This window comes from Neodothiora populina, assembly GCF_041146345.1.
Source record: "Neodothiora populina strain CPC 39397 chromosome Unknown canker_contig_9, whole genome shotgun sequence".
Taxonomy (NCBI): domain Eukaryota; kingdom Fungi; phylum Ascomycota; class Dothideomycetes; order Dothideales; family Dothioraceae; genus Neodothiora; species Neodothiora populina.
In genome coordinates, this window is record NW_027191407.1 from 20,001 (window position 1) to 40,922 (window position 20,922).

The 20,922-nt window shown below is 53.7% G+C and overlaps 6 protein-coding genes across 7 annotated transcripts; 2 read left to right on the forward strand and 4 right to left on the reverse strand.

Moving 5' to 3' along the window:
* Positions 1 to 1,957: 1,957 nt before the first annotated feature.
* AAFC00_007131 (uncharacterized protein) lies at positions 1,958 to 3,172 on the reverse strand (the record flags this gene model as incomplete). Its single annotated transcript, XM_069347190.1, has 2 exons — positions 1,958 to 2,599; positions 2,663 to 3,172. 2 exons carry the CDS (start codon positions 3,170 to 3,172, stop codon positions 1,958 to 1,960), a joined length of 1,152 nt encoding a protein of 383 aa, XP_069201792.1.
* A 696-nt stretch (positions 3,173 to 3,868) lies between these two features.
* Positions 3,869 to 4,663, reverse strand: AAFC00_007132 (uncharacterized protein; the record flags this gene model as incomplete). Its single annotated transcript, XM_069347191.1, has 3 exons — positions 3,869 to 4,257; positions 4,333 to 4,519; positions 4,577 to 4,663. 3 exons carry the CDS (start codon positions 4,661 to 4,663, stop codon positions 3,869 to 3,871), a joined length of 663 nt encoding a protein of 220 aa, XP_069201793.1.
* A 2,493-nt stretch (positions 4,664 to 7,156) lies between these two features.
* Positions 7,157 to 8,270, reverse strand: AAFC00_007133 (uncharacterized protein; the record flags this gene model as incomplete). The annotated part of the gene is made up of 2 exons (XM_069348394.1): positions 7,157 to 7,631; positions 7,846 to 8,270. 2 exons carry the CDS (start codon positions 8,268 to 8,270, stop codon positions 7,157 to 7,159), a joined length of 900 nt encoding a protein of 299 aa, XP_069201794.1.
* A 476-nt stretch (positions 8,271 to 8,746) lies between these two features.
* Positions 8,747 to 12,696, forward strand: AAFC00_007134 (uncharacterized protein; the record flags this gene model as incomplete). 2 transcript variants are annotated; one of them, XM_069348424.1, is made up of 3 exons in its annotated part: positions 8,747 to 8,855; positions 8,956 to 10,499; positions 10,555 to 12,696. In XM_069348424.1, 3 exons carry the CDS (start codon positions 8,747 to 8,749, stop codon positions 12,694 to 12,696), a joined length of 3,795 nt encoding a protein of 1,264 aa, XP_069201795.1. The 2 variants fall into 2 exon arrangements, with proteins under 2 accessions (XP_069201795.1, XP_069201796.1); XM_069347192.1 differs by lacking the exon at positions 8,747 to 8,855 and having other exon boundaries at positions 9,162 to 10,499.
* A 3,657-nt stretch (positions 12,697 to 16,353) lies between these two features.
* AAFC00_007135 (uncharacterized protein) lies at positions 16,354 to 17,970 on the reverse strand (the record flags this gene model as incomplete). Its single annotated transcript, XM_069347194.1, has 1 exon — positions 16,354 to 17,970. The coding sequence occupies one exon, from the start codon at positions 17,968 to 17,970 to the stop codon at positions 16,354 to 16,356; it is 1,617 nt and encodes a 538-aa protein (XP_069201797.1).
* A 339-nt stretch (positions 17,971 to 18,309) lies between these two features.
* Positions 18,310 to 20,385, forward strand: AAFC00_007136 (uncharacterized protein; the record flags this gene model as incomplete). Its single annotated transcript, XM_069347195.1, has 2 exons — positions 18,310 to 18,337; positions 18,413 to 20,385. The coding sequence occupies 2 exons, from the start codon at positions 18,310 to 18,312 to the stop codon at positions 20,383 to 20,385; spliced, it is 2,001 nt and encodes a 666-aa protein (XP_069201798.1).
* Between the last annotated feature and the right edge of the window lie 537 nt (positions 20,386 to 20,922).

Below are 20,922 nucleotides of genomic sequence, written 5' to 3' on the forward strand. Positions count from 1 at the left end.
CGGTCGTTCTGGACAGGGTCGGTCGGTCTGGACACGGCCGGTCGGTCGGTGGGTTGGACAGGGTCGGACAGGGTCGGTCGGTCACAGGGTCGGTCGGTCGGTCGGTTGGACAGGGCCGGCCGGTTTGGACAGGGTCGGTCGGTCGGACAGGGTCGGTCGGTCGGCCAGCCGGTCGTCCGTTCCACGGGTGATTTTATCTCTATCGTCTCTATCATCTCTATCGTCTCTATCATCTCTATCGTCTCTATCATTAACCGACATTGGATCATGTTTCGGCAATAGGTGGATACCCGGTGTTGATTTTAAAAGTCGATGGCTACCGACCACAACAAGGTTATATCGAAAATACACTCGAGTGACTCGACCTGCACTTGACCCACACCTGACATTTGGACGACATACGCCTTTCAAGCCTTTCAAACCTTTCGAACCTTTCACAAGCCACGAACCGTAGCAGCCACACCCTCCACGCAGCTCAGGAGCGCGTCAACCAAGCCCAACCGCGACACCATCATAATCCTCGCACCATTTCGGGTTTCCATCACCACAGAACATCGACTCCTTCGCATGGGGAATCGGTCCTCCAGCGATAAAAATCGCACGCGAAAGACACGGCCGCTCCCACACCCTCAGGGACCATCTCCACCATATGATACGACCGGTGGCCCTGAAGTCCCATTTCTTCTCGTAGGCTTTGAACTGCTCCTTGTCCTGCGCGAATAGCTTGTCCGTCTTGGGGTCGATCTCGAAACTGTACCTCCAGATCGTCTTGCAGTTCCTCAACTGCTTCACGAGCTGATCGCCGGTATTCATCGTCTGGTTGTCGTAGATGGTCGCGTTGTCGCGGACGAAGCGGAAGTCCTTGCCTAAGACTTCGAAGTCTCTGAATAAGAAGTGGTTCACCTTCAGGTGGGTGAAGACTTCGGGGTCGACCAGTGCCTTCGTTGGTTCGGGGGTGGGGCTGCTCTTGGACGCCTCCGTTTTGGTCGAGGCAGGCGCAGAGGTCTCAGACAGGTCCATTCTGATTGAGGTGTGGGTGGGAGTCTCAGACACAGCCGGGTAGAACGTAAACCAGGATGATGATGAGGATGATGAGGCAGCTCGGCACGCTGATGGCGAGATGAATGCGAACGCTGTAAGGAGCGTGACAACAAAGATGGGCAGCATGTTGACTTTTGCTGATTGGCTGTTGGTTATCGAGTGTCTCTTGCCCTGTCTGTTGTTGACTGGAGACAACTGTGACTATGATAATGAGTTCTGGGGGAGTGACAGCACGATATATTTATATCGAACGGGGGGCGCTGCAATACGCTTTTCGATACACGTGAATTGGGCTTGGGCAATGACTAATATGAGCTCTTCCGTAGTGCAGTAGCTTATTGTAGCAATTCCTCCTCGTCCCATCTCACAAGTGGCCATTTTCCAACCGTCAAGCAGTCATCAGAAATCTCATAGACTATCCATCAGATACTCATCGACCGTTGATCAGGGATTCATTGACCAAGAATGAGCTCCTTGGTAGCAGTACTTGTGGACAGAGGTGCGAGGGTCGAGATGCAAAGCCTGGAACATGGAGAATAGAGTTTGTGGATCGGAAGTGCGCTGATTGGAGTGCGAAGAGGGGGGTAGTGGATATGAGTACTTTTCGATGACTCGATGACGTGAGGGTGTGGTTCTGTCTTTCCGTCGAGGGGTTCATTGTTGGGGTATCCCTATCGAGTTCACGGGTGTGGAGTGGCCATCGAACTGTAGGTATGAAGGGCTTCTCGATGTCACCGTCTGAGCAGGCGGATGTGTAGTCGATGACTTGCTGACATGGGTCATCGCCTACTTCTATCATTCATTGGTTTGACATCGAGTCCACTACATCAACACGAGCATGATTCGAAGAAGATCAAATGTGATCAAAGCAGAGGAGGCTGGACAGAAAGATCAAAAGATGTCGGTCATGGCTGCATCACCCCTCTACACTCTCCAAAGCGTCGAGAACGTCGACACCCACGCCGCCTTCACCAACGATATCCTTGATGATCCTGCCCAAGACCCCTCTCTTGACACCACCCCTCGGCGCGCGCCACAAACCTCCAACCATGCCGCTTTCGCCTTCATCTCCCGACCGCTCTAGCGCCTCGGCTTTGCTCAGAACGGCGCCTGACGATGCGCCATCTGTCTGTTGTGCAGGTTGTTGGATCGGAGTTCCAGCGTTTGTGAGGCGCGACGGAGGGTCGATTGCTCGAATCGCTACGATCTTCGCTTGGCGTGGATTGCCAGGCGATGATGACGACGAGGCCGCAGCGGCGACGGAGACGGCGAAGACCGAGTCTGCTACTGCTAGTTCTTCTCGGGACGGGTCGAAGATGATGTTCGAGGCCACACTCATCACGAGCAGGGTGATGGGTGGCGGGGAGGTTGTCGTCGTCGACGTCTTCGAGGTGGACGAAGGATAGAGTGGGATCGAGGCGTCCCAGTCGTCGTTGAACAGCGGATCTTCGTCTTCTTCGCTGATGAGTGCTGGTAGGCGGGTGCGCAGGAGGGCGAGGTGAGTGGTAAGACTCAGCAGAGGGAGGGGGTGAGATGTCGGTGGTGAGAGGAGGAGGATCTGAGTGGTTTCGTGTCTCGTCAGCATGCGCGTCGATCAATGCAAGAGACGGGGATGACTCACGTCGACGCACAGTCTCCAGTGAAACCTCGTGTTGATGTACAGCCTGTCCTTCAACGCGCCGTCGGAAACCAACGCTTCCGTCAGCGTGGCTCCCAGAAACACAGGCGGAGCATCATCGTCTCTGTATCCAGGTATATCAATCGCCACCTCGACCCAGGCATCCTGTCCCTTCCCCTTCCTGCTCTCGTCGACCTCGCCAGTGTCCATGCGCGCGTCATCTCCCGCACCACCTCCCATGACATCTCCCGTCCATCCCAGGCCGGTTTCGCATCCGGTGTTGGGCGTGCGCTCGACTTCGCACTTGACGCCCACGACTGCTTCCGTGCCGTCTGCGAAACAAATGCGCGCCGAGCCATTCGTCGAGGGTGAGACGTCGGTTTCTGCGACCAGAGGACGGAATCGTCGCGGTGCTCGGCCATCCGGACGGAGCGGCGGGGTCTGAGACAGAGATGTGTGGATGTATGAGAGCTCTGATGGGGACAGTTGGATCTGCGATGATGGCGGAGCCATGGTGTCGTGACAATGCTACACTGGGCGGCGGAAAGATGAGATTCGATGTGCGACGGGCGAGGATCTATGAGATTGCGCGCGCAAGTCGACTTTTGCGGGGAGGAATGCTTAAGCTTGGCAGTGGGTGGATTGTATCGCATGGGAATCCAAAACCTTGTCGATTCAGGAAACGTGGCGGACGTGTACATGGATCATTCGTTTTTCACTCCAGCATCGACGTCAATGACAGACAGACAAAGCTTCTGGAGGGAAATCATTGAAGCTGCGGCTCGAGCGGCGAAATGTCTTTCCCGGGCGTCGTATTTCTTGTTGGTATGGACGCCTCGAAGGCTTGGTTTGCTCTCGAGTCTGGCTACGATTATACTGTTCTTCGACACGCGATGGGCTTGTCATCATCCATGGCGTTTCGCACAGACATGACTTTCAAGATGGCATGGTTGAACGGGAAGTCTTGGGTCTACAGGAGATATTGTGATTACTGTGCAGCACGTCTGACTCGGTTCCGCAGAGACGATCTGTCCCTCGCTCAAGCAGGAGCCAGATCACTCGTGACACGATGCCCGAGGACTTTGCGTGTGAACGACGAGAGACTTTCCCATGTGGAAATGTCAAGCACATCAGACCCGTTGTTGTTTTCGCGTGGAGTGACGTTGTCTCGCGCTGCATGATTGTTGCTGTGGTCACGGCCTTGCATGTCTACAGCTCTTTCTTCTCTTCAGAAGATGCACTATCCGCAATGGCCGCACTGCTCTTGAAAGCCATAGGCTCCTCCTTCTGCTTCCGAGGCCGACTCTGCGTCTGCTTCGATGTGACAAGCGTGTAGATGGCGCCGATGGCCTCGCTGAGCATTGAAATGGTGCTCACGCAAGCGATTCCCCACACCTGGATGCTGATGCTGCCGGTGGGCGCGCGTGGGAAAGCAAGCAGCCATTCGACGTGACCCGGAACCCATCCCTGCGGCAGCCAGAAGAGCGGCTGCTTGGAGAACCAGAACTGCAGGAGATATCGCATGCCGTTTGTCGAGATCCAGCGCAAGGCGTTCGCGATGCGATCGGAGTTCGTCCTGGCTGCTCGAATCGAGCATGCTTTTGCACCGTCAGCACACGCTCCTCGTCGCCTCCAGAACCCTCGGGCCAGGCGTCCGCGTGACAGGTACATACCGCTCTTCTCGTATTCCGCCGTGGCCTTGTCGTGATTCCTGCGCAGCCTCGCCCACTTTGAAAACTCGTCCTGGGCGCTCGTGGCGTTCATCTCGCGCTTGATGCGCAGCACCTCCTTCTTCAGCACCGCTGCTCTCTGCGCGTCCTTGGCCGTCGGGGTCGGTAGCTTGCTGTATAGCATCCATAGCTGTGACTCTGTTAGTGGATCGTCCCGGGACTGCTAGAGAGAGCGGGGCCCTCTGACCAGTCCGTTGATGGCGGTCGCGCCGAGAGTGTTGACTACATGTGTGACCACGTTCAGTAAGAACACCGATAGCAGGAGCGACACCATCTTTGAGAGAGGGGAACAGAGTGCGCGGCCGGGTCTGGCGGTGTGGTCGTGGTGATGGCTGTCTGTACTGTAGGAAGATGTGGGTTGGCTGTTGCGCTGGTCAGTTCTGCTTGTACGCGCATGACGCATCTCGGCCAATCATCTGCCGAGGCTCCGGGCCGATCGTGGATTGCAAGATAAGATAAATTCCACAGCAATGGTTACAGTGCAGTACATACGAGTAGTAGGACACCATCTTTCATCGTTGACTTGATTTTATAAGGTCATGGCCGGATGTAGTGTGCCTTGATATGCCACCTTTGTCCAGGACATTTCGGCAATCATCAATTATTCCTCGTTCTCTGCACCCTCTTCCTCCCCCTCCTCCTCCTCCTCCTCCTCTTCCTCCTCCTCCTCTCCTTCCCCGTGCTCGGCTCCTTCTCCGTCCTCTGCATCGCTAGACGATCCTTCACCCTCACTGTCTCCTTCCGAGCCAGGATCATAGTCCTCCCCCTCCTCGTCTTCTGCATCATCAAGCTCTCTTTGTGCCTTTTCCAGCTCTGTCTCCTCGTCCTCGGCCTCGGCACCATTGCCGGCTTCTTCGTCGGCGCCCTCCTCGACCTTTGCTTTGCCGTTGATGTTGAGCTTCTTCGCGCGGCGGTCGGCAGCCATGGAGGCGTCGTTGAGATTGTGACGCTTGATGTAACCGTCGATTCCAGCAAAGTCTGCCTGATCAAGCATGGAGAACTCGTGCTCGTCTTGCTTGCCCGTCTCTGGGTCCGCCATGGTGGTTATGACGATGTTGAAGGTGCGCTGGAGAACGGAGGTGTAGGCGATGGACTCAATAGTGTCGAAAGCGAACAACGCGAGGGGCTTCTTGAATGCCCAGATGATGCCACACGACACGAAGAAGAGGTAACCGTCTTTGCTCCCCCGATGTGCTTTCACGTGGTATGCCGGCTCGCCCTTGCGATGGCTCTGTGGTATCGCGCTTGCGAACTCTTTTTCCGACGGGATGATGAACCCTTTCCCCAGAGGCTTCATGCACGCGTCGAGAGACCTCAGACAGCTCGTGACGTAGGTGTCTTGTTCCACAGGCTCAAAGCCCGGCGCGGAGAGGATGTTGGTGGGAGGGGTCTCGTTCATCGTCCAGACCATCTGCTCTGCATCGGGTATCGCAGTGCCGTTGCGCTTGTCGTATGCATGTTTGGCAAAAATGACAAAGGTCCACTGTCGCCGGGCCTTTTCCGGCACGGGCAGACAGAAGGCTTGATCTGGAAGCTGTCAGCATGCGCGTGCGGACCGGGGCTGCTTCTGGTCAGACTGACCTATCTCGGCGAATGGTATGGCGAGGTCATAGCCCGACGCAGAGTGGGCAATGCTGATTATGCCGCGCTGCGGGTTGTCCGCATCCACATTGAGAGCGAGGTTCATTTTTTTCTCTGAGGCACGCTGAAGCTGGTATCCGGAGCAGCATATACATGTTTCCAGCCGCCCCAGGCCGCATAGTCAGAAGGACCGTCGACCTTGGAGTCTGTTTGGGAGGGACTGAATTTGCGCTTCTTGGAAGGAGCCTCGTTTGTGGGTGCGGTGGATGCACTGCCCATGAATCTCGAAGTATATGCTGCGAGATCGACGAACAATTGCATCTGGTCTCGGTTCTGCTCTGCATGGGTGATCAGTGGCCGCGGTTACATGCTTGCTCCCAGCTTGGTATGTGGAACGTACTCGCAGCGGCCAGGACGCGATCGCATAGCGCAACATCGTACCCGAAAGCGGATGTTATCGCTTCTGTGCTGTTTCCCTTGCCGTCCAGAGGCAGAGACGTTCGCGGGTTAGCGCTCATGATGCCGTGCTATGAAGAAGGGATGATCTTTGTTGGTGTTGCCGAGATGAGGGACTCACGGCCAGGTCGTTCCGTCAACATGGCACAGGTGATTGCTTTACTGCATGTCTGTAGGGCGTCAGGGAACGAATGCTTGGTTCTCACGCATGATTCAAGTCTGGAGATCCGAGGGGCGAAATAGCTTATCGATAGCTGAGCTCGGATCCGCACCGCTCTAGCCACTGCTGCAGCATCACCTGACACATGCTCCGTATTCCGTGTCCCGCCGAACTTCCCGGAACAGTATAGCGCGCCGGGGAGACAGCGGAAGCCGCCCTCACACGCTTGTAACGTCACGTTAGACCTTCGCAACCTGCATCTCAACAACATTATTGCCTCGCGTCCTCCTTACCACCGTACCTTTCCCCTCTCCGGTCTTCGACCTTCGTCGCAACCTCAGCTACATGCACTTACAGCAAGATGCGGCCTGGCACGGAAGGATGGCTTGTCCAGGCGCGGTTCCAACGAGCCTCTATGAGGTATCCTTTAGTTGAGGATGGAGATTTGTTTTTATTCTCGCCCCGGTATCTTTACAACCACTTCCTCATACAATCAAACTTATCAAGTCCCGATGGTTTGCAGACCTTTCTTTTCCTCTCTCCACGCCGTGGGTTGATTCATCGCTCCCGTCAATTGGCGTCTCCATTCCTAGACCGGGAGCTGTGGTCGACGTTGTTGTGCATACCTACAAAACCCGTCCCCTGTTTTCCTATATTGACGTTTCCGATCTTTTGCTTGACGTCTGACGATTGCTCGACGTTACTCATGCCGACCGCGCCATACCCCAGAGTGTCGATGGTGACGTCTCCGATGTCTTGCCCTGTCCGTGTAGCTACCGATATCTTCGAAACATACTCGCTGACGTTCTCGCACTGTTTCAAGGCCAAGCGACCGCGAGAAACATTCCGAAGCTCGTCATCGAGCGTTGTGATCTTCTCGATATCTTCTGACCGGTCCATATCCAGTCTGAGGTCTTTCTCTCTTACGACTAGACCGGTCAGCTGGGTTTTGAGCTCGGCGAGCAGTCCTGTCGACCTCTCCTCTTGCGTTAGCAGCGCGGTGTTTATCTGATCTGTTGTCTTCATGGTCTCGTATTGCGCTTGCCTAGATACGTACGTCAGCACGCTACAAACAAGTAGATGGCAATCGCGTCCGAAGCAGCATCACGGAGCTTCAGCGAGGACTGCAGTAGCATGACCTCGGCTGTTGACGAAATGCGGCATACGCTGGAGGCTGCGAGGTAAAGTCTCAAACACCATAGCCGGAAGGAATGAGTTTTCGCTTCCCGCACCAGGAAAAACAAATGTTTTTGACTCACAGAGTACATGAACCTAAGGCCAGCAAGATTGTTTGCTTACAGCTGGACAATTGAGTAGCCAGCAGAGCTAATTCCTTGTCGTGCCACGCGATGTTGACACTATCCCGCATTGAAAGCTTATTCCCGGGCATTGAACTCCTTGTCCACTTGCATAGAGAAGAGTGGAATGTTTTGCAAGCACTGTCCATGGTCTTTAGAGCCGCGGCAAGTTTCGACTTCTCAATGAGTTGTGTCCAGGCCGCTGTCTCAGAGGCTCTTACTAATGCATCTTCAAGTGATTGAAGCACAGCTTGCACATTCCGCAATTCGTCTCTCACTCGCTGGACAGCCGTGGGTGCGTCAATGATGTTGTTGATGAAACCGACTAATACGTGGATACTGTGAGCAGCACTGGCCACGATACCGAAAGCGCTTGCGGGATCCATGTCTGTCTGCCTTCACCGGCCTAGGAATGGAGGGTGTGCAGGGAGGATTTTCAGAGAAAACGTCTCCAGCGACTGCCACAAGTAAGCAGACTGGGACGTCGCGATGTGCAGATACCGCTGGCTTTTGGCGCAGGGCTACTCATTATCTTGTAATGCACGAAAAGCGGGTCCAATCTTCAGACCTATAGATGGAGAAGGGAATGTCCTCTCGGCGATAGTGCAGCTCTATGGTGCCATTGGCCCATCGAAGCCTTGTTATCGCTCGAGGCGGGCCAGTCAGTCGCATAAGCGCCGAGGCTTGCATTGTCGTGCCCCAAGGAGGCTCATCTTAGCTCAGAGGGTCACAAGACAACTCCAGCCACTACATGTAGGATGCTGCACACTCCGTCGCTCCGTTGATAAGCCCCTCAATCGCTCGCACACCTGAGCCCGATAGTGAAGGTGATGAGATTGATCGTATGAACAAGACAAGCACAATGTCATTCACTGGAGTCCCGCGAGCCATTCAACAGGACATAGGAAATGTTTCGGTCGGAGACCACTCGTTCGTTCATGTCGGGATCACTAGTTCCGACAATAGCAGAAGTATGTCACCTGTTTGAAGTCTTCCTACCACTGCTCAAACTCGAGCGTGCATTGAAATCCTGAGATCGGTGTGTTAGCTAACGTGAGTATTGGTACGTAGATGAAAAGGAGAAAAACCGCCGTTGTCTTGCAGCCCTGAGACGGACGGACCCACGAGAAGACAAGAGTCGGATCGAGGGAGGCAAGGACCGACTTCTCAATGGCTTATGTGATTGGGTTTTCGAAGATCCGGAGTTTCGTGGCTGGTGGGATGCCGTCGTCTCGCGCCTCCTCTGGATCAACGGCGACCCCGGGAAAGGTAAAACAATGATAGCTATCGCCGCCATTACTGAGGTCGAAAGAAGACTGCAAGCTGGTCCGGAAGCAGGGATACTTGCGTTCTTCTTCTTCCAGAAAACAATACCGGAACTCAACTCGGCAGTGTCGGCTCTTAGAGGAGTGATCTATCTCCTTCTCGAGAAGAGGCCGGCACTGATCAAGCACTTACGGAAGAGATATGACCACGCGGAGGACAGCATGTTCCAAGGACACAATGTTATGTACGCTCTTTGGGCTGTTCTTACTGATATCATTGAAGACGGTACCGATCTCACGACGTATATTGTACTAGACGCGCTAGACGAGTGTATCGAGCAGCAGGAGGAACTTTTGTCTCTGATTGTCGAGTCGGAGATGCGAATAGGATCGAGGGTGAAGTGGCTACTAACCAGCCGTAACGAGCCTTCCATCAAGGAGAGACTACAGTGCCATGATAACTGCTCCAACACGAGTCTGGAAGTGAACGCTCAGAGAGTCAAGAAAGCAGTCGACCAGTACATTGCCGTTAAGGTGGCAGATCTGGCTAGAGACAAGAGGTATCAGGAAGGCCTCCGACGCGAAGTCGGGACGTATTTGATCGACAAGGCTGAGGGCACCTTTCTGTGGGTAGCCCTCGTGTGCAGGGAGCTTCGAAAGATTAACGGCACAAGACACACGATGCGCGTTCTACGCAAATTCCCCGCAAGCCTCGAGGGCCTTTATGAACGGATGATGCAGCAGATTGAAGGGAATGAGGTCAAGGAGGACGTTCTCGATTGTACGGCAATTCTCTGCTTCGTAACTGCGGCCCTCCGCCCAGTGACCATCTCCGAGATAGGCTACTTAGCCAACGTCAGTCATGGTACAGCCAACGCTCCACAGTCGGTAGGAGAATTGGTGGGCCTTTGCGGATCTTTCCTCTTCATTAAGGACGACTACATCTACTTCATTCACCAGTCAGCGAAGGACTACTTCACGAGCGGTAGTGGCAAAAGACTGCTAACGTCTGGCCTCACTAAAGAGCATCGGCGCATCTTTCAGCGGTCGCATACGCTTATGTCGAACATACTGCGCCGAGACATATGCAGGCTCCAAGCGCCGGGTACATTGATCGAGGAAGCCGCCAAACACGTCGACAAGATACCCGGCGAAATTCTTTACTCTTGTCTGTACTGGATCGAGCACGCTCTTCAAGTTCTCTCCGTATACAAGGATGATGCGAACATCATGCGCAATATCAAGAGTCTTTTCGAGTCCCACCTGTTGCACTGGCTAGAGGTGGTGTCACTAATGGGAAAGATGTCAGAGTCTGTAGCTATGGCTGTAGAGTTGAGTAGATGCCTTGCTGTGAGTGCCACTTCGGACTTTTTATCATGACCAGTGTCTGACTCAGCCCTATCAGGAGAGTGATGTTGCAATTCTACTTCAGGAAACAACACGTTTCATGTTACAGAATAGATACAGGATCGAGATCACCCCTCTGCAGGTGTACGAGTCCGCACTTGTGTTTAGTCCGGGAAAGAGTATCATCAGGTCATTTTGTGAAGACGAGTATCCGAAGTGGATTAAGCTGATCACGGGTGTCGAAGAGAATTGGTCATCTTGTCGACAGACACTCGAAGGGCATTCAAGCTGGGTCAGCGCAGTGGCCTTCTCGCCAGACGGCAAGCTCGTAGCGTCTGCATCCAACGACCGCACAATCAGGCTCTGGGATGCAGCGACAGGAGCAGCGCGTAGCACACTCGAGGGCCATTCAAACTGGGTCAACGCAGTGGCCTTCTCGCCAGACAGCAAGCTCGTAGCGTCTGCATCTGGCGACTGCACGGTCAGGCTCTGGGATGCAGCGACAGGGGCAGCGCGTAAGACACTCAAGGGTCATTCAAACATCGTCCGCGCAGTGGCCTTCTCGCCAGACGGCAAGCTCGTAGCGTCTGCATCTGGCGACCGCACGGTCAGGCTCTGGGATGCAGCGACAGGGGCAGCGCGTAGCACACTCGAGGGCCATTCAAACTGGGTCAACGCAGTGGCCTTCTCGCCAGACAGCAAGCTCGTAGCGTCTGCATCCAACGACCGCACAATCAGGCTCTGGGATGCAGCGACAGGGGTAGCGCGTAGCACACTCGAGGGCCATTCAAACTGGGTCAACGCAGTGGCCTTCTCGCCAGACGGCAAGCTCGTAGCGTCTGCATCTGACGACCGCACAATCAGGCTCTGGGATGCAGCGACAGGGGCAGCGCGTAAGACACTCAAGGGTCATTCAAACATCGTCCGCGCAGTGGCCTTCTCGCCAGACAGCAAGCTCGTAGCGTCTGCATCTGGCGACTGCACGGTCAGGCTCTGGGATGCAGCGACAGGGGCAGCGCGTAAGACACTCAAGGGTCATTCAAACATCGTCCGCGCAGTGGCCTTCTCGCCAGACGGCAAGCTCGTAGCGTCTGCATCTGGCGACCGCACAATCAGGCTCTGGGATGCAGCGACAGGGGCAGCGCGTAGCACACTCGAGGGCCATTCAAACTGGGTCAACGCAGTGGCCTTCTCGCCAGACAGCAAGCTCGTAGCGTCTGCATCCAACGACCGCACAATCAGGCTCTGGGATGCAGCGACAGGGGTAGCGCGTAGCACACTCGAGGGCCATTCAAACTGGGTCAACGCAGTGGCCTTCTCGCCAGACGGCAAGCTCGTAGCGTCTGCATCTGACGACCGCACAATCAGGCTCTGGGATGCAGCGACAGGGGTAGCGCGTAGCACACTCGAGGGCCATTCAAACTGGGTCAACGCAGTGGCCTTCTCGCCAGACGGCAAGCTCGTAGCGTCTGCATCTGACGACCGCACAATCAGGCTCTGGGATGCAGCGACAGGGGCAGCGCGTAAGACACTCAAGGGTCATTCAAACATCGTCCGCGCAGTGGCCTTCTCGCCAGACAGCAAGCTCGTAGCGTCTGCATCTGGCGACTGCACGGTCAGGCTCTGGGATGCAGCGACAGGGGCAGCGCGTAAGACACTCAAGGGTCATTCAAACATCGTCCGCGCAGTGGCCTTCTCGCCAGACGGCAAGCTCGTAGCGTCTGCATCTGGCGACCGCACAATCAGGCTCTGGGATGCAGCGACAGGGGCAGCGCGTAGCACACTCGAGGGCCATTCAAACTGGGTCAACGCAGTGGCCTTCTCGCCAGACGGCAAGCTAGTAGCGTCTGGATCTAGCGACTGCACGGTCAGGCTCTGGGATGCAGCGACAGGAGCAGCTCTAACTACAATCAAAGTGCAAGGCTTTATCAACGAACTTTCGTTTGTAGCTGGAGGTTTACAATCCAATCTAGGCTTCCATCCACTATCCCTAGAAGCCGCCACAACCACCTTCTGGCCATCTACTGCATCTACATCACTTTTGATTAGAGAGGAGTGGGTATACTGCGGCGAGAAACGACTTCTCTGGCTCCCGCCTGACTGCCGGCCACTTTCATCAGCATTCTATGGCAACACCTTTGTGATGGGCTTTGTTGATGGCCGAGTCATGCTTATGATTATCGACGTCCAAGCTGTCTAACATAGCTTCTTTTCCCTTCCAAGTCGTGAAGCTTTTATCGACATTTTTGGCTTCCTTCTATACAGTCGTTCCGGTAAAAGCTGCGAATCTGAAGCTCGGACCATGCATCACACTCGGAGTAGCTTCACACACCAGATATCTGGTGAGAGATGCTAGATGGGAGATGAATAGCAGTCTGTAGAGAGAATAGAGAGCCTCCACCTTATCAAATTGAATCTCATGTCGCTGGTATAGACTCCTGTCAACGTAGAAAAGGTGTCGCAACTATGCCCCCATCCAGAAAGCGTACTGCAGCTGTTGTAGAGGCCTCAAAGGCGAAGAAGTCTAAGAAGTCGCAACCAGCTATTCATGAGATTACTACTGCTATCGTCAAAGATGCAGTAACACCAAAGGCCTTGGAAATCAAGCTCAGAAGGGCTCCTATAAATCCAATATCTACCCCCCCAATTCCCTCTGCAAAGGTGTTTCTAGAGGCATTGGGGCCGGCCCCAATTCCCCTTTCTTCTCCACCTACTAAACAAGACATTGAGGATCAAGATACGGACTCAGAGATAGACGAGATTGAGAGGCAACGACAGCATGATCTCGATACACAAGTTATAGATCAGCAAATACAAGAGAGGCTTGCAGATCTGTCTCCGTCACTACGTACTCAATCTCCACTACGTACTCAATCTCAATGGGAGACACAGCTAGCTACAGCAGCAAGTGACACACTAGCTACGCTCGAGGAGAGAGAACCTCGAATCGAGTATGATTCTCATTGGAAAGCAAGCTGTTTGAGTGAGGTTATTGCTCTTTGTTCAAGCTTTCTTTGTATAGATGAAAGCAATACACTCTTGCGGATCAACCAATGGTTGGATAAAGAGCTTATTGAGCATCCAATGCGTGTCTTCACTGATCGCAAGATACAAGGAACTGCTACCTACGAGCGTTGTACTGCAAGTAACCGGTTTACAAGGACATTAAGGTGTTCTCAGGATTATGAGATGCTTACAACAGCTATCAAAAGGTGGCATAAAGAGAAGAGGAAAGGATTCCAAGTCAATATTGTCATACAGCTCGTAGAGGTCCAAACTACCCCTTCTATAGTTGATCTAACGTTTCCAGACTCGAGAACAAAGAGAGCTTCAGCTACAGACAGCCAGAAGATGAGAATAAGCTCTCAATTACAGTCAGATCGCGACCTACAGAGGTATACTGCAGATCTTACTACTCAATGGGCTTGTACAATCCAAGGATGTCCGAATATCCAGAGCTGGTGCTAGTTTCCAGGTGGTCAGAACACTCCAGAAGGTCATTGCAAGCTACTTTCTGAGGACATAACTCGCTGGAGCGAAGACATAACTACTAGTCAGGCGACTATTGCAACTCCAAGAGATACCCTTATTCATCGCCTTGCAACTCGAAAAGCATTGTCTAAAGGCAAGGGCAAGGGAAAAGAGGTATCAGAACAACCTCTGCAGCAGCAACCTATACCATGGTTATCGCCATACTACATGCCTCAGATGCATCAAATGCATCCACTATATCAACAACCTCAATACCCCTCCTAATATCCACCATATCCGCCAGCTCCGGTATCTCCGGCAGCCCCTTTAGCATCTCCAGCACCTCCAGCACCTCCAGCACCTCAAGTATGCCTCCCCTCATCGCCAGTCAATTCAGATACAGTAGCGGATAATCTATTACAGGAGTTCTTCCAATGGCTCTCTACAACTGGAAGGTTCAGGGGACAGGAAGAGGTACTTGAAAAGATTGAATACTCGATTCAAGAGGAGGCCTTTGATCTTGATACAATAAAGGACATTGATCAGCAGATGTGGAAAGACTAGTCGTACAAGATGGGATTCCTTAAGCGTATACAGAAGGAGGTTCATTAATTCAAGATATGGAGAAAGAGTAGATAGCTATTCTACATAGAGAGCTATTCTGTAGGTACATATCCACAGCTGCGGAATCAAGCTTCTGCATGTCGTCCACCAGCTTGCTCAATTGCAAAGAGTAGGAAGCATCCAAAGTCATTGAAATTGCTTGCAAGGATAATGTGTCGCTTGATCCATGCTTTCAAGGTTCCAAAGGACAGCTCAATTGGATTGAGATCTGGTGAGGATGGCGGTAGATACTCGATATAGCAGCCAAAACTCCGAATAAGCTCTCGTACAGCTGGTGATCTATGGATAGCTGCATTATCCATAATTATGATCGATCCAGTAGGTAGCTGCTGTAAGACACTGTTTTCAAGCCAGTTGACAAAGAGCTCAGCAGTTATAGAACCTTGATACACCATTGGATTCGGAAGCCAGCCAGTTATAGTCATAGCCGGCAGTATGCTCCATCTCTCGCTTCTTATGATACTCTCAATGTCTACGCATTGTATGCCTTTTGGTGACCATCCATATTTACGAGATCCAGTACGTTCGTTGGATGCGCTTTCGTCTATAAAGACAAGTCGCTCTGCATCCCACTCACAAGCTCTTGATTTGTAGAAATCACGAAGCTCTTGACTACGCTCAGCAGCTCGCTTACTCGCTTTCTTCCTTGACCATTTCCTCCTTTGCAAGATATCCCATACAGTCTGAGGGGCGACAGCGACGTTGAATTCATCAATTGCAAAGGAGCTCACTTCGTCAAGATATGCTGTTGGACGGCCATTTAGGTACTCACAGAGCTTGAGCTCTTGCTCTAGCGACAGAAGAGCTTTTCGACCTCTTTTTCTTCGTGTAATCGTAGGGTATATCTCTCCAAAGTGTCGTAGATTCCTACGATATCTATATACCGTAGATATATGGAGTCCAGTATGCTCAGCAATGTCCTTTGCATCCATATTATGGACCTCTATGAGGTATTTGACTTGTTCCAGTATTGCAGGAGGCGCCGCGCGACCGCTATTCTTAGACATAACTGATACACCTTTTTTACGTCTACAGGAGTCTATACCAGCGACACGAAATTGGATTTGATAAGGTGGAGGCTCTATATTCTCTGCTATTAACTGCTATTCACCCCCCATCTGGCATCTCTCACCAGATTCTGGTGTGTGAAGCCAATCCATGTGTGATGCATGGTCCGAGCTTCAGATTCGCAGCTTTTACCGGAACGACTGTAGTATCGCGCTTAGATAATGCTCCTCTCCATCACGCTAAGCTAATCGACCGCTCAGTACGAGCATTGCCCTTGTGACTCTTCTGTTATACTGCCTTTCCCCTTAGCGCTTTCTGGTCTACCAAACGCTCTGAAGAACCTGAAGACAAGTTCTTAGAGGTAGGCATAATACCCGATTGTACAGTATATGAGCGCTGAAAGCTGTATTGTATGCATTAGCAGCACGACCTATGTAGATCACTAAAAGTGCTGTAGAATTAGAATGCTCGAATCAAGGCCCTCAAAGTCCTCAAAGCCAGTCTCGGAGGTAGGGAGGAACGAGCGGCTTGGTTTGTCTATGCTAAGCCAGACAGGGTTTTGAGAGGCTCTTCCGATCACCATAAACCTCGACAAGACCTGCATTATTGGGAGTCGCCTGGATCGAGACGTTGCTTGATTCCCTAGTCGATGCACTTCGAGTAGTCCTTGTTGAGTGCAGCAAGGCCGATCCAGGCTGTGTGCATGTTTTCACTCCATCAATGATGGCTGCAATTGCTCAAGAGGGGGACTCTATCAGTCCCAATACCCTTCCATCGCCCTCTCCCCCTGATGCTTATAAAGCACCCCCCACATTGCCCCGCCATCAACATCCAGCCCCGCCCCATCAGCCAACTCCCGCGCCTCCTCGAGCATCTCATCCAAACCCTCCTCATACTCCTCGAGCAAATCCTTCAGCGGTCCGACCATGGCCCGGAACTCGGCCTCGCGCGTCGCTTGCTGCCGGGCCTGTGTGACGACTTTATGCGCTTTGAAGACTGCGAGCAGCGAGTCGTGCGCGAGGGAGGGATCGTAGGCTGGGTTTTTGGTTGCCGAGGGCGTGGACAGGTCGGTCCAGAGGTTGTTAGAGTCGAGGATGTGCGTGCGGAGATGGAGGCGTGCGAGGTGGAGGTGGGCGGGTAGATAGTGGAGTTTGGAGCTCAGGGTCAGCCAGGCCAGGGAGGCAAGGTAGCGGGAGAGAGGGGTGGAGATGGCGGATGCGTAGTGGGTTATGTCTGCGCTGTGGTCTTCTGTTATCGAGGGCTGAAAGAGGGCTGTGGTCACAAAGTGGTGGATGCGTGAGAGCAAGGTCGGGTTCGGTGATGATGATGCGAAAGAGTCCGGGGCGGGCGGCGCGGGCGTGTTGGCGTAGTATTCCCCCAGATTGTACGCTGCTCTGTGGTGTCCTGTTGCCGCGGCTTTGGTCATGTTGTACAGCCAGTCCATGGTGTATTCGCCGCCGGTAAAGGTAAAGTCAAGGTTCGCGAGCATGTTGTGCGCCATCGGGTCGCCTTGGTCGATGCCCACCATGTATGCCTCGATGGCTTTGCGTCTGTTGTTCCGTCGCAGGTGCAGGATGCCCAGTTCCATCCACGGCGAGGAGAACTCGTCGAGGATGTTGATCACTCTCTCGCCCGGCGCGGCGTTCAGGTACATGTCGACGGCGTTCTGGTAGAGGGTTATAGCCTGGTCCGGGTCGCCTTTTCGCTCGGCCAGTTTCCCGCTCAGAACCATCGCTCGTAGGTTGCCCGCTTGACACAGATCGCGCAGTCGCTCTTGGCTCTGGAGAGACTCTCTGTAGCGAAGCACACCTGGATTGACAAGGTCCTGTCGCAGATGAGAGGCTACCGTCTGGATAGTGGCCTCGGCGTGGCCGGCTCGATCGCAGCATCGGATCAGGTATCGACCGAGTTTCGCCTGTGCCGGAGTGCCCAGGTTGCGGAGGATGAACGTGGCATGATAGATCTCGTCGACGCTAACTCCATTGACCTTGAGCTGGCGATTGAAGTCCTCCTGCGTCTTGGGCGAAGCCTCGAACACCATGACGAAATAAGCCATGGGGTTGCTCAGCCGCATGACCAGTTCCGTGTTTCCTTGGAAGATCCAGACTTTGGACTCGAGCGATAGATCTTCTGCTGAGTCTGCCAGAGACTTGAGGATCTCTTCCGTGTGCGCCTTGCCCGCTTTTACCTCTGGCGTGATGACTCGCGGCTGTGATTGCCAGGCCTTGTCCCTCGTCGAGGGTGCCTTGCGCGCGGCCACGCGGGCGAACCGTTTCTGTGCGCCGACATAGCTACATCTGTGAGTACACGAGACGCAAGTGTCAAGGGCAGACAAACGCCGTGAGAGATGCAGAGGGACGCGGGTGGTCATGATCTTTGCTATCTATCGGTCGTGGGCCGTGTCCAATTACTGTATCCGGTGTCGTGATATCCGATATATTTCTCCATCTCGGCCCGCGAGTCAGTCGCTGAAGCTTCGACCGTGCCAAGATTTCCACTCCTCCACCCCCACAGTCAGGGTCCGGGCGGCTTGACTCTCGTCTCGTCTTTCCACTTGACTTGATTATTCTTCTTCATCACTGCTTGATCTAAACACTCAGTAGCCATCCACCGCATCGTCAAAGTGCTGTCCTGTACATTGGTATCACCTTCTCGCATCTCGCCTTCTCCGCTCTACAGCGAGTGAGCGACCAGTGACTCCGCGCCCAGCATGGCGCCCGTCACGAGTTCCGCAATCAGTGCGTTCTTTCCATGCATCTCCGATGCGCCTGTTTCGGTCCGCGTTCGCTGACAAGCACCTTCCCGACTCACAGACAAGTCCAAGACCGTCGCCCCTAAAGCCATAGCCCGTCGGCGACCCGCAGCTCCACCCCCTTCGGCCGCCATAGAGACTCACCAGACATCCTCTGTCGAGCTTCCTCCTGCTGCTCCTGCCGCTCCTGCTGCTCCTGCCGCTGCTACCCCGGCCGCAACAGAATCTATCGCTGATCAACAAGCTCCACTGCCCTCGGCTTCGACCAGCCCATCACAGAAGGATCGCCATGCTTCACCACACGTTTCGACTTCGGCCGACACTCTCCCTGCTGAGGCAGAGGCACCTGCATCTCCGCCTCCGACTCGCTCATCCCCTGTCACTTTGGCCGGCTCGAAACGAAAGCGAGCACCTCCTCAGCCCACCCCGGCAGCATCGCATCAGACCGAGCCCGCAGAAACGCCAGTGCTGCACACGCAGGAAACGCAAGAGACGAATCAGACTGGCGCAATAGATGAGCAGATTGTCAGTGAAGGGCCATCTGTACGCGACACCACCGAAGCAGCCAATCCTGTCGCCGCTCCTGTCGCCGCTCCTGTCGCCCAGATGATATCACCGGAAAGAGCAAGGACCATGAGGAGCCGCCGTGCCCCTCTGGTTGCTGATGCGCTTCCGACCGCTGGCAGTCCGTCTCGAGCAAAGCGACAGAAGAATGCTCCAGCCCAAGAAACCGGATCTGGTACCGCGGACACGATTACAAACGGCGCCGAGCACTCTGTTGACGATGCACATACTTCAATAGAACAGCCAGACCCAACAGCAAGCCGTCCCACACCCAAGCCGAGGAAAGCGAGAGCAAAGAGACAACCAAAGTCTGCGGCGCGAGTGGTCGAGGAAGGAGCTGACAATGGCGTTGAAGAGGCACAGGAAAACACTGCTGCTGGGCCTACTGAGCAAAGGCAGAGGCTCTCTCAAGATCAAGACGACGGAGAGGCAGGCCCGTCCACTCAGCGCAAGCCTCGACAGGCACGGAAATCCAGCGAACCGAGCAAGAGAAAGAAAAAGGACCCTAGAGAAGCCGTCCGCGAGACTGAAGGTGTGGATGATCCGGAGCTCCACGAAATTGACCCGAATGCCGTGACCATGTCTGATTTGACACGAGATCGAGGCTTGGGCAAGCAGTCTGAAAGAGAAACCAAGATGGCCGGGATAGATTGGGAAGAGGTGGCACGCAAGAGGCTAGAGGCAGCCGAAGCCATCAGAGCTGGTATTGCGCTGAACCCCGATGGAGCACCCACTAAGACCAGCGAGAGGCAAGAAGACGGCACCGAGGACACGCCTGGCCCAGCACGCAATGCTCCGTCCGGCCCAAGATTGCGTCTGGATGCAGAGGGCAACTTGGTGGTCGTGGAAGACACAATCCGCATCGATCGGCAAGCGCAAGCCGAAGCCAACGCGGCAAACCTAGTGATAACAGAAGAGGACGATCTGACTAGGCGTGTAAACCAGATGTCGTGGATCGGTGATAGGAAGAAAGATCCGACAGAGCGCTTGCCCTTCTTCAAAATGAAGAGCGATCCGTGGAGCTTCGAGGAGACAGACCGCTTCTACGACGCGCTCAAGATGTTCGGCACCGATTTCTTCATTATCAGTAAAATGTTTCCACCGAAGACGCGGCGTCAGATCAAACTCAAGTTCATCCGTGAGGAAAGACTCGATCCAGACCGCGTCAACCGTGCATTGTCGGGAGAAAGCACGGTACCCATGTCTCTGGATCATTTCGCCGAAGCCACTGGTCAGGACATTGACAACTTCAAGGATCCGCGTGCGCTCGAGGAAGAGCTCCGACAAGCGGGCGAGGAGCAGAGAGTCGAGATCGCGCGGAAGAAGAAGGAAATCGACGAGGCCAAGCATCAACGCGATATCCAGGTGGCGGCTCGGGAGAAGGAGCAGGCGGAAAGAGCACAGATCCGCAAGAACAAGGCGATGCAGCGCAGAGGAAGGAGGGGCATCCAAGGCACGGGCGCTTTTTGAGATGGGTACCTATCTTGCTGTTGTTGCATGCGGCGTGCTGGACTCACTGTCTTTACTACTAAAAAAATTTACTTGTTTACGATACCCTACGCCAAGACAAGCACATTTGCATTTCTGTTGTGTCTTTTGACTTCAACTTCTCTGTACCACTCTACTCTCCCTCCAAGTCTACAAAGAGGAGACCTCCTGTCTGAGCGTCTACAAATCGAGAGCATTACTAGACTACTTCCTGACGAGAGTAGGCGTGTATCTTTCAGTAGAAGGGAACATAAATGGAAGATCTCAAGTGTTAAAACGGGTATTGAGGCTTTGCTATCATAGTCGTAGCATACATGTATTCATGACGGTTTCTTTCCTTGGGATTTTCTTACTTAAGGTACTTTCTCTATTCCCACATTTCCCGCGACTCCACAACATTACTATCGAATAAGTTTCGAATCTTGTTCTTTCGTGATTGTCACGGTTTGGTCGTTGACCATCGTGACACCTGAGTTAGTATAGGTCACGTGACCTATACTCCTGACTCGTGGCTTCAAC